Source organism: Brachypodium distachyon, chromosome 1 (assembly GCF_000005505.3).
Source record: "Brachypodium distachyon strain Bd21 chromosome 1, Brachypodium_distachyon_v3.0, whole genome shotgun sequence".
NCBI classification, from domain to species: Eukaryota; Viridiplantae; Streptophyta; class Magnoliopsida; order Poales; family Poaceae; genus Brachypodium; species Brachypodium distachyon.
In genome coordinates, this window is record NC_016131.3 from 73,747,886 (window position 1) to 73,760,921 (window position 13,036).

The window sequence follows — 13,036 nt, forward strand, 5'->3', positions numbered from 1 at the left end:
GTGGCTTGGCGAGGCCGGCGGAGGAGGAGGAGGAGCGCGCGTGGGGATTTCCCTTGCTCACTTGCTCAATAGGTGAGAAACAACATCTCTTATATGTTGGTCTCACTCACTCTGAACTAGCAAGGTGGCACTATTATTTTCCCACTTCCCTCATCCCACTTCATGAATGGGCCTTTGAGATTTTTCAGAATTTATTAAAATTGGGCCTGGGCTGATCAGGCCCACAACACAAATTCTAACAATCCCCCACCAGATCTCAAATACCCATTTAGAGATTTACCTGTTCTCGCCACTTGTTTATATACTAGTGTTTCAGTAGAGACTGTTAAGTTGAATTTCTGCTTAGAACTTTAAGTTACATCCATCCACACTCACAATGGACTAAGCCTTGAATTGCAAGCTGGCGTGAAATAGATTTCACTCAAAAGTCAACCAGTACTGGGCTATCAATAGTCTACCCTGCGGGTGGAGCATATGCGTCATACTCAGTGGTCTGTTCATGAGTTACTAGAGATCACTCGAATCTCATAAACTGCGACGTTAGACAATCAGACTCATATAGGTGTGTTCTTTCAACAATACTTTATAGGACATCATCTTTCGCTACTCATAGCCGCAATTAACACATTAAGGCATGTCGCCAACCTGCCTTACAGCAATTTGAGAGTCGCACATCTTCACATAGGGAGGGTTATAACATACTCTCCTCTGTTATACCGATAGCTTCGTTCTTCCCAGATCCTACTTCACGGGATCTCTGATCACATAGGTTGGGTTACCACTATGGCAAAACATTCATGGGTCTCAACCCCATCTCCCTCGATGCACTCTCTATCACATTACGTGGTAGTCCCTTGGTAAAGGGATATGCCAGGTTTTTCTCTGTTTGAATATATGTAACAGTTATCACTCCAGAGTTTTTCAATTTCCTGACAGACTGCACACGTCTCCTCACATGTTTTGATGACTTCGCGTTATCCTTTGAACTGTTTACTTTAGTAATAACAGTTTGATTATCATAGTTCATCAGAATAGCCGACACTGGTTTTTCAACCACCGGCAAGTCCATCAAAAGATCTCTCAGCCACTCTACCTCAAAGGTGGCTGTATCTAAAGCAGCAAGCTCTGCCATAGTTGACCTTGTCAATATGGTCTATTTGCAAGATCTTCATGATACTACACCCCCACCAAGTATGAAGGCATATCCGGTTGTGGCGTAGAGATCATCTGCTTCAGAGATCTAGTTCGAATCACAATATCCCTCAAGCACAGCTGGATGCCCTGAATAATGTATTCCATAACTCATCGTACCTTTTAGATAGCGCAATATCCTTTCTAGTGCACGCCAATGATCTATACCCGGGTTTGACGTGAACCTACTCAATTTGCTCACAGCAAAAGAGATATCAGGCCTCGTAGAGTTAGCTAAGTACATAAGGGAACCGATTATTTGAGAGTATCTCAATTGATCTTTCCCTTCTCCATTGTTCTTTCCGAGTATCATGCTGGGGTCATAAGGTGTTGGTGAATGTTTGCTGTCAGTAAAACCGAAGCGACTCAAGACTTTCTGAACATAGTGGGATTGCAACAAAGTAATTCCACTCTCATCCTTAACCAGCTTAATGTTAAGAATAACATCAGCCTCTCACAAATCTTTCATATCAAAGCAATTTGATAGAAACGACCTGACCTCATTTATCACTTTTATGTTTGTACCAAAAATCAGAATATCATCCACGTACAAACACAAAATAACACCTTCGCCCCCACCATAGCGATAGTACACACATCTATCAGCCTCATTAATGACAAAGCCTGCAGAAGTTAAAGTTCTGTCAAATTTCTCGTGCCATTGCTTAGGTGCTTGTTTTAGTCCATACAAAGATTTTAGTAACTTGCACACCTTTCTCTCTTCACCCTTTACCACAAATCCATCTGGTTGTTCCATGTAAATTTGCTCTTCCAACTCTCCGTTAAGGAAAACCGTCTTTACGTCCATTTGATGAACGACAAGAACATAGAAGGCAGCCAGGGATAGTAGTACTCGAATGGTAGTAAGTCTAGCAACGGGTGAATAGGTGTCAAAGTAATTTTCGCCTTCTTTCTGAGTGTAGCCTTTCGCCACAAGCCGTGCCTTATACTTTTCAATAGTACCGGCCTTAGCTTCCTTCTTGAACACCCACTTGCAGCGTACTGGCTTACAACCGTGGGGTCGTTCAGATAGCTCCCAAGTCCCATTAGAAAGAATGGAGTCCATCTCACTCTGGACAGCTTCTTTCTAGTCATCTGCATCCGGAGATGCATATGCCTCTGGAATGTTTTGGGAGTATCCTCCACAAGGTACACAATGAAGTCATCACCGAAGGATTTTGCAATTCTTCGTCTCTTACTCCTTGACGGAGCTTCATTGTCATCCTTCTCAACATCATCCTCAGGATGTTCAGATTCATTATCAGATGTATTAGATTCAGGTATGCTAGACTCATGTAACATTTCAGAAGAAATTCTAGCAATGCTATGCATATCTTTCATAGGAAAAATATTCTCAAAAAATGTTGCATCACGAGATTCCATAATATTATCAACATGCATATCAGGTAGCTCGGATTTAACTACTAAGAATCGATAGTCCACGCTCTGCTGAGCATAGCCTAGAAAGATACAATCCACTGTCTTAAGTCCGAGCCTACGTTTCTTAGGAATTGGAACGTTGACTTTCACCAAACATCCCCAAGTGCGCAAGTAAGAAAGTGATGGCTTTCTTCCAATCCACTCCTTGTAGGGAGTCTTCTCTTTATTTTTGTTTGGAACTTTATTCAGAACATGACATGAAGTCAGTAGCGCCTCCGCCCACCATGCCTTAGATAAACCGGCGGTGGCTAATATGAAATTCACCAAGTCAGTCAGCGTGCGGTTTTTCCTTTCGGTGACCCCGTTTGATTGAGGAGAATAGGGAGGCGTCCTCTCATGAATAATACCATGTTCCGCACAAAACTCATCAAATACATTGGAAAAATACTCGCCACCACGATCCCACCTAAAAACGTTTGATCTTTCTCTCCAATTGATTTTCAACTTCAGCCTTATAGATTTTAAAGTAGTCTAAAGCCTCATCTTTAGTTCGCAACAAATAAACATAGCAGAATCTAGTAGCATCATCAATTAACGTCAAGAAATATCTCTTTCCACCTTTTGTCAACACACCTTTCATCTCACAAAGATCAGAATGTATGAGTTCTAGAGGTGCCAGATTTCTCTCCTCAGCCGCCGTGTGAGGCTTTCGAGGTTGCTTTGATTGCACACAACTATGGCACTTAGGACTTTTGGCAATGGTAAAAGTAGGAACTAAACTCATAGTGGATAGCCGAGACATTAAACCAAAATTAACATGACATAAACGAGAGTGCCAAACACTTGCATCATCATTTACACTGTCACAAATATGATTTACTGACATGTCACTAAAATCAGAAAGGGAAAAACGGAACAAGCCTACGCACTCATAGCCTTTACCAATAAATTGTCCATGTTTGGACAGAACCACTTTATTAAACACTAAAACTACCTTAAAACCATCTCTACATAAAAGGGAACCGCTAACGAGATTCTTGTTCATGGAGGGGACATGCATCACGTTCCTTAGCCGCGCGATCTTCCCCAAAGTAAATTTCAAATCGATCGTACCAACACCACGAACAGCTGCATGCGACCCGTTCCCCATCAAGACGGTCGAATCCTTCCATGCTGGTAAGAAGTAAACAAAGAGATGTCAGAACATACATGAACATTAGCACTCGTATCAATCCACCAACATGGAGATTGAAACACTGAAAGTACAATAGGTAAAATACCGTACGTGTCAGTGTCGCTAGCGGTCACGACGTTGACAGTCTTCTGCCCCTTTTTCCCTCTCCGATCTACACGATCAGGACAGTCTCTGGAAAAGTGGCTGAGCTCTCCACAGGTGAAATAATTCATTTCGCCTTTGTTTACTTTCTTCTTCTTCTTGAAGGTAGTAGTCTGCGCAGGTTTGTTGTTATTAACAACAGCGGACTTCTTCCCTTTGTTTTTTCCGTTGCCGCGAAAGTTCCTCTGTACCATATTGGCGTTAGACGGAAAATCAGCAGCCTTCTCAGTGGTGTCCTTAGCCCGAGCTTTCTCTTCAACATCAAGGGATGTTATCAGTTGTTCAATTGATATCTCTTGTCTCTTGTGTTTTAGAGATGTGGCAAAGTTCCTCCACACGGGAGGTAACTTTGCAATAATGCACCCAGCCACGTACTTGTCGGGTAAATCACACTTGAGAAGCTTGAGCTCTCTCACAATGATCTGTATCTCATGTGCCCGTTCAACTACAGAACGGTTATCCACCATCTTGTAGTCGTTCAGCGACTCCATGATATACAATTCATTGCCTGCATCGGTTGCACTGAATTTAGCATCCTGTGCATCCCACAGCTCCTTCCGGTCTTCTATGTGCATATACACATCACAAAGACGGTCAGAAAGAACACTCATAATACATCGTCTAAAGGCAACATTGGCATCCTGAAAAATTTTCTGAGCTTCCTCAATTAAATCTCCCTATGATTTGCCGTCTGTCACCCAGAATAATTTCAGAGTCTGCAACGAGAGCATGGCCTTTAATTGCCATCTCTTGAAGTACATCCCGAAAAATTTATCCGGCTTCAATGCATCGGCTAAACCCATAGTTAAATCAGAAAATTGCCTACAATAAGGTTTTTGGATTGTTGGAAAATTAAGCAATTTCAAGAATAACAATTCAATGAATAATTCCAGAATATAGATCATGACGACAGTAGCAACTAGCAGATGCATCTTAAAAATACTAGAAGTATTAAACAACCCAACAAACAGCAATATGAACTCGCAGATCATAACTAAACAACAGATCGAATCACAATGTACGTACTGTTGCGGTGGAGAGGAAGCCGTTGCTGTTACGTTCGCTTAACGAAGTTGTTGACCAAGAAGACGGCGGCGCGTCGCGCACCCGCCGAATCGAGAAGGCAGACGACCCGTGGTTGCAGGGAAGCGAGCTGTCGCGCGGAGCGCTTCCCAAAAACCTTATTCGTCCTCTCTCGTATAGGATCACAAAGGCGAAAGGTTCCGGAGGCCTGCTCTCCCGATCGTTGGTGCACGCCGGAGCTCGGGATGGAGCAGACTACGACGATGGAGCAAAAGCGAGAGACAGGCAAAACCCTGGCGCGGTTGTGTTGCATACCGATCAGAGGGACGGGCTGTATATATAGTCACGCAGGTATAGGTCGGTTCGGTTTAGGAAACCTGAACCGACTCCACAAAATCTGCACGCGTCCGTAACGGATTCCAAAAATACCTCGCGCGCGTGACAAAAAGATAAGAGGCCCGGCCCCGCACCGACCCGGCAAGGCTCGAACTCGAAATCGATCCACGAAACGCGGCGCGAGCGTCGTGGCGTGGCTTGGCGAGGCCCGCGGAGGAGGAGGAGGAGCGCGCGTGGGGATTTTCCTTGCTCACTTGCTCAATAGGTGAGAAACAACATCTCTTATATGTTGGTCTCACTCACTCTAAACTAGCAAGGTGAGACTATTCTCTTCCCACTCCCCTCATCTCACTTCATGAATGGGCCTTTGAGATTTTCAGAATTTGTTAAAATCGGGCTTGGGCTGATCAGGCCCACAACACAAATTCTAACAATATAGACACTCTGACACTCTCTGCGGCCATGGATCGATCGAGCTTCGAGCATGGCCCTGTACGTAGTTGCGCCTGGCCTCGGTCTGCCTGGCTGGCGGGCCCTCAACTTCTGACCGATACGTACGTATACTTCCGTATTGTACTGTCCCCGTACCGAGTATATACTAGAGCACGTACAGTGCAATACTCTGTTTATTTAGGTTTATAAGTCATTTTTTTAACTCCTACAATTTCAATCTTATAAGCCCTCTCTTCTATTTCTCGACTATTTAAGTACTCCGTTTCTTTTGGTTTTCAATTTGAGATAATAAACTCTCTTCCATGCACTGAGTAGTATTTTTTTGACACTAATCCTCTCTTTTTCTACTATGTTTGTATCCTAAATTCTTGACTCAAATTTGCCCAAATCTGGATGTATCTATTCTTAAAAAGCGTCTAGATACATGTAATATTTCGACAACAATTTAGGATCGGAGTGAGTAGTAGATAAGCCTTGTAAACCTAATCGGATGAGAGTACATAGCTAGTGTAATGTATGTGCCAGGTGCAACTAATTGCGACAATAAGTGAAAGTGACGTACTCGTCAACTATGTACGAATTGTCCGTGGTGACTTCGTCAATTTCAAAATTTGCTAATTTAGTTTTTGGAAAGTGCTCATATATAGGGGTCGGATGTGTGTGCGTCAGTGCTTGCGCTCATAGGGATGAGTGTGCGTGCATATTGTGAACTTCTGTGTCTGTAGCGTGTTTCTTAAAAAGAAAAAACGTGTCCTCTGTGTACCTCTTGCCTTTTTCTTTTCACGGAATGTACCTCTTGCCTTTAACAACACTCTCTCAAAAAAGCATACAAATTTATAGCATGGAGTAAAGGAGAGGAGCACGGTACGGAGTACCTAGCTAGCTTTGCCTAATAAATATGCAAGATTTTAAACTCAAACCCAGCTAGCTATAATTAACGTGTTAAGATTTTGGTGTCTTGTTATAATGGTTATTTCTAGCTAGCTAGGTTTATTAGTTAGACACCGCACGAGATGGCCTCAAGTGGTGTCCTTTCGTGTATTTCCTATGGTTCATAAAAAGTGTTGTTTTGTACATTGACCCGTCCTCGAGATGTAACGACCACAAAGTTCGATCGCAAATATTGTACAAAATCGTACTCATGCTGGAGTATTTTTTCGGGAAAACTCTATTTAAGTTTACAATATGTTGGGACATAATAATTCTTTATATGGTCCGGGCACCTAGTCCAAGGAGACAATAACCGAATCCAAGGAAGGGTCAAGACAGACAATCAATCATATATTGAGACTACGGTCAATCCAACATGGTAACAAAACAGTCAAGAGCTAACTTCGCGCTCTCCACATGAGGCGGTCTCTCAACATATGATTAGGCCGTGATGCTCCACAAGGCGACTGGACATATTTAAAAACTCGACGTATCGCCATTATTGGTGATCGATGATCTTCTCTAATAAGGACTATGTACACAGCTCAAACACTTGCACCCTACTATTAACCATGTCTTTCTCTAGAGCATGCACAAATCACTGATGCTAGCAATACCATGGAGCTACAAAAAAAAAACGTGAAGGTGAATCCCAAATTTGGTAAATTAGGCAACAAAACCTCATATATGAGGCGGCGACGAGGAATGGAGTGGCAAATTCTTGAATGGGACTAGTTCGAGTCATTTTTTCTCCTATTTTCTTCTCTTATCATATCTCTCAAAGTTAACATATTTGAGTTTATAATCGACGTTTCGGTAGCTATATATGCATGGTTGCATAGGGTATATTGATGCACAGAATGCGCTTCGACTAAATCGATTTGGGCCCTAAAATTGATTGATTCACATTGTGATGCCGATATATGTGCAGTGTTCACATTTAAGTTGGAGTGGCAACACAAGAAACGTGCAGATAATTCACAAGTCATTGTCGATCCCTTCATGTGTATATATGTACTAGCTAGCTCTCTACTTGTTCCCACTTCACTTTCCAGACATGGAAAATCTGATATAGGAGATGTACGAGAAATCAAGTGGGTGCTTGAATTGAATCTTAGTACCAAAACAGCTTCATAAAAAGACCACAAGCATATACGGACATTCATGAAATGCAACCAAACATTAATAAGAATTGCAAATGGAAAATCTGATAGGAGATGCAAAGAATCACATGCATATATTCGTGTATATATACTAGCCCAGCATATAGTATAAGCCAAGTACGCAAAGTACCATCTAGTTTTGCCTAAAAAAAGTGCTAGATGCCCATCAAAGTTCCAAGAAATGCTACCTTTAGAGGATTTAGTTAATTTCTACCCTAATTCCCTTCGCTTTACCCTGTGCTTATATCCTCGATCTTAATTAGTCACCTGGGAAGCTGTAGTTCGTAGTAGTACTACACCAGTAACTCAAATACTGCAGCTAGCTGTGCAGGCAAATGCAAGTTCGGATTCGATCATATCAGCAAAGACAGTACATAATCAACAAAAATAATGTGATTAAAGCAAAGGCAAGAACTAGCTATTATGGCTACACGCACCAAATGATCTTATTCTCAAAACCAAAATGCAGGTGCTTGAGTTGCAATAGCTAACTAGGCACATGTATAGTGCTTGAGTTGTACTCACTCTGATCCATAAGAAGTGTCTCATATTTTGTACTAATTTAGTACAAAGTTGTACTAAGTCTGAGACACTTATTATGGATCGGAGGGAGTAATAACTAGTTTGAAATAGAATATCAGAAGAGTGTCATGTTAAATTGTTTATCGCATATATATAGTAGCAATGGTGCCAAAGGATAATTGATCTGTGTTAACACAGTAACACTACATAAATATGGTACCTTGCATGTTGGTATATATGTATACCACTGCCCACAAATATATGAAGCTTTATATTCTCTTATTCCACTAATTAAAGTTTGACTTCATCTTCTGTACTCAAACTAGTCTCCGATCCAATTCTAAGAGCTTTTCATAAGAACTACCTTATTTGTAATAAGTAAAAGCACACATCAAACATGTTAACACCTGTACTTATATTCTATACATGAAAGTATGTGCTTATTTGGTCGGTCATACTTTAGTGTATGCCTAACAAATAGAACACTTATTAGTAACAGAACACACACACATATATCCTCTATATATCATTATTAGGAAAAATATGTATGTATGCATGCAAATTTCTAACAAATCTTGTAAGATTAGTTATACATGATAAGTTGTCTCCTAGAACAACAACAACAACAACAACAACAACTTAATTATGAACAAGGCATATGCATGCTTAATTAAAAGAGCACTGCTATATATATGTACGATACTTTTATATACCATCTTTTTACAATGTGTAGTATTTGTGCGCAAAATAGCACTAACATACAAGTCGATCAATCGCTAACAAACGCATACGGTGGAAAAAAGGATTAGTATATATAAATTATAACGACTGTCGATCAGTATATATTGAAGAAACAAAGAAATTGGAGTAATGCCTATCAAAATGAATTGGATAAACAACATTATGCACTTTTTGGATACGCAGCGAAACACCTTCTGGACCCAAACCCTAAATCCCTAACAACCAGGTACCGTTTTTTTTTTGACGAAATAACCGTCAGCGGGCTATTTATTGCCAAAGAACGGTCAAACAGAATTCGACCGTGGAAGAAGTGGCCCGTTTATAAGGAAAATTGGACCGAAAACCGAACAGAGGAAAAACACAAAAAAAACACTAGAGCTTTGGGGTAGGGTTTAGAGGTCTAGAAAAACTAGAAAAACAACCTAAGAAACATCATCTGATCCGGAAACGAGAACACCCAAACCAGGTACCGTTATCCAAAATCCTTTTGAACACCAATGCAATGGCGTTAAAACACAACAAAGCTGCAATCCCCGACAAGGCCCTGAAGGCCCATGCATTCACGGGATCTTGGACTAACAAAAGAAATAATCTTCCCTAAAGAAAAGAAATAATCAAATTAACAGCAAATCTCTACACGTAGGGCCACCGGCCAGCATTAAGGGCCTAAACGTGTTGCACTCAGAAATGCAATAGCTAGCTTGCCTGAATGCATGCTCTCATGGCTAAAAGCTGTAGCATCATCTCATCTCCTGGCTAACACTGGCTAATTAATTTCTAGCTTCTTGTAGTCAATAGTGGCTGCCCCAGTACCTGAATTCCAGATCAATAGTGCAACTGTTCAAGTGTATATTTAATTGAGATCCTCTCCTTCCTGCAATATGCTTTACACAACTACTCCGTACTTACACTCCTACTCCTACAGTAGACTTTGGTACAACGTACAGTATGCAATGTGATCTGCAGTTTTGCAGCCTATCCACATGCATTGGCCATGGAGATTCCCTCTCTCTCCTCTCTCTGGGGGAGAACCGAAGCTAGCCCAGCAGGAGGGAAGGATCTACTGCTGCATGCTTTTTAACGGACTGGCTTTAACTCCTTTTCTTTTTTACTCTCTCATTGCTTTGCAGAAAGGCTGGAATGCCATGCATGCATACAGAAATCTTGGCATTTAGCTCTCTGATACATGCATGTATATATGATCGATATGCATGCCTAGCAGCTGGTTGCCTGAACATTTCACCTATAACGCAGCTGTAGTTCATGCTGCTGCAGAAGAAGCAGCAGGAGCCTGCATGAGCAGGAGCAGAAGCAGCAGGGAAAAAGGATGCCCAAACCAATTCAAGAGTGCAAGCAACAGTATGTGTAGAGAGAGATGATGGTGAGTACTCCTACTACTCCAGTATGAATGAATGTATGCAGAGAGGCAGCAGCATATGCATATGCATGTGCAGTAGGAGAAGGATTTAGGATCTGACCTCCAGGCCTCTCCCATAACTGCCTGTCCTAGCTTGCTGGCATATGCAGTTGCTAGCTAGCTAGAGGAGTCCCCTTCCCACATTTTAAAGGCATCCTCTCCTCTTCTACATCTAGCTTTTGCTTAGCTTTGGAAGGAGAGCCCTGCAGCTAGCTCAAATTGACCTGCATGCCCACACAGCAGCAGCAACAACAAGAACAATCCATGTGCACAATCACAACATAAACATTGCATGCATCGAATCGATCGATCTCCATTGCCCTCACTGATTAAATATTAATTAGGATATGTTAATTGTTGTATGACAGAACATACATATTATTAATTGTTATCATATGTGGGGAGAGCTAGCTAGCACATTGTGTTTCCTAGGCTCGGTCATGGTAATATAGAATCTTTTCTTCGCCAGTGTATATCGTAGAGATTAATACCCCAAAAAAGAGAATAAACAAGAGATAATCATGCTAATTAAGATCGAACAACTAAACCATAATTGAGCACAGGGACCGGAAAGCAAAGCAAATCGAAGCAAAGAAACCATGGATCACACCAAGCTAGAAAGAATTGTTTTTTGGTTGTTACTGCTGCTTAATCTGATCTGTTCCCTTTTCTTGTTTCTCCTCACACTGCTAATTAATTTCAGAGAGATGAGCTATATATACGAATTACGAAGAAAGCTAGATGCTTCACGCATCCACCGGCCGCCGCCGCCACATTTGCTTACTTCGATCTGTGGCGTCTCTGCTCCACGACCGGCGCCGGCGCCGTCTTGATCCGTTTGTGTCAGTACTTACGTACATAGTAGCAGAATTGAAGTAGCAGATGTAGACCAGCTGACTGACCAGTAGTAGTAGTCCACTTTAGCTTAGCTTAGCTTCTTCTTCTTCCTCATCACAAGTCAAGATTCAAGGAGCACCTCGCTTTCCCGGACGACGACGACGTCGACGTGGACGACGCCGGCGACATCAGCTGCTGCAGCTGCATCGGCGCCGGCCTCGAATTCGAATCCTCCTCCGAGTAGTCCAGGTTCACCCCGAACAGCCGCACCCGCTTCGTCCCCGACGACGGCACCGCCTCCTCCGCCGCCATGGCCATGCCCATGCGCACCGGCACCGACTCCAGCACCACCGCCGCGTGCTGCTGCTGCTGCGGCCTGTAGTACAGCACCTGCCTCCCTCCGCCATGGCCCGGCGCCCCGTAGTACCCGTCGTCGTAGACGAAGGACGGCGGCGACGGCGCCATGAACGCCCTCCCGCCGGAGCCGGAGAAGAAGGGGTGCCCTTGCTGCTGAGGCGCGGTCATAGTCCACGGCGCGAATGGCACGGAATTGGGGAGCCTCGTGAAGCGCGGGAGCGGGAGCGCGGACGCCATGGAGTCCGGGCGCCGGCGCCAGTCGATGAAGAGCCGGCCCTTGGCGGCCTCTGAGCCGACGCCCCGGCCGAAGGACACCGTGTCCCCGGCGTCGAGGCGCTTCTCCTTGACGAAGCGCGACCAGCCTTTGGTCATCACGTAGCTCTGGCTGCTGTTCCAGTACGAGTACCGGAACCGCCAAGGCTTCCCCGTGCGGTCCTCGAAGCTCAGCAGCAGCCCCCCGCCGCCTCCCGTGGACGCCGCAGCCGCTGTAGTGGAATCGAGAGGGAAGTACTTCTCGGCGTGCTGCTTCGGGATCACCAGCCGGTTCAGCTTCCCCACGTCGCTCGGCGTCACCACTTTGTCGAACATGTGCTCCTTCTCCACCTGAACTTGATCCGTAGTACTCGACGGGCCGCCGCCGTCGTGCTCGCTTGTTCTTCCCGCCGCCGGGGACCTAATTGCGGTGAACTCCATGGAAGCTAGCCGGTCTCCTCCTGATGTATATCTTCAATTCTTCTTCCTCTTCTTTCTCCTCTCCCCGGAATTGGCCTGCCTTGTGCGGCCTTGACCTTTGACCAGCGGCTAGCTAAGCAAGCAAGCTGCAAGCTGCTGTGCTTGTGCTGTTATAGTACTAGTATAGGATTTGGGTGGGATTATTATATATCCTTGGATGCCTCTGCTACCGCTTGTTTAGTGGTCGGATCTTGGAATTTAGAATTACGGTGGCTGGCTCTTGCTAGCTAGTTAGCTCTTCGCCGCCGATCGATCAGCCGCAAGCAGGCGGCAGCTCGATCGAGCAGGAAAGGGTCGATGGGGAGCGAGAAGCTAGAAGAAGAAGAGAGGAAGAAATGGATGGGAATGGCAGATGAGGAATTGGGGAGGGAGGACAGGAGGAGTACTATGAAGAAGAAGCAAGGTTCTTCTTGGTGGGGGGAAGAGAGAAAGAGAGAGATGTGGATGTATCATGTATGTATGGATGGATACTTACTTTTTGGCTTGCAACCAAAGGTAATTTGGCCTAGCTCGATTAGCTATATGTATAGTTGTAGGTGTGTAGACTGTAGAGTGTGTGTGTATTGTGTGAGGTGGTGATAGTGGTGTTAGAGAGGGAAGGAAGAGGAAAAGAGTGGG

The 13,036-nt window shown here is 43.8% G+C and overlaps 1 protein-coding gene across 1 annotated transcript; it reads right to left on the bottom strand.

The window, feature by feature from the left end:
* Nucleotides 1-11,011: 11,011 nt before the first annotated feature.
* Nucleotides 11,012-13,036, bottom strand: LOC100843910 (B3 domain-containing protein Os03g0120900). Its single transcript, XM_003558902.3, has one exon. It carries the CDS (start codon nucleotides 12,377-12,379, stop codon nucleotides 11,444-11,446), a length of 936 nt encoding a protein of 311 aa, XP_003558950.1. The 5' UTR covers nucleotides 12,380-13,036; the 3' UTR covers nucleotides 11,012-11,443.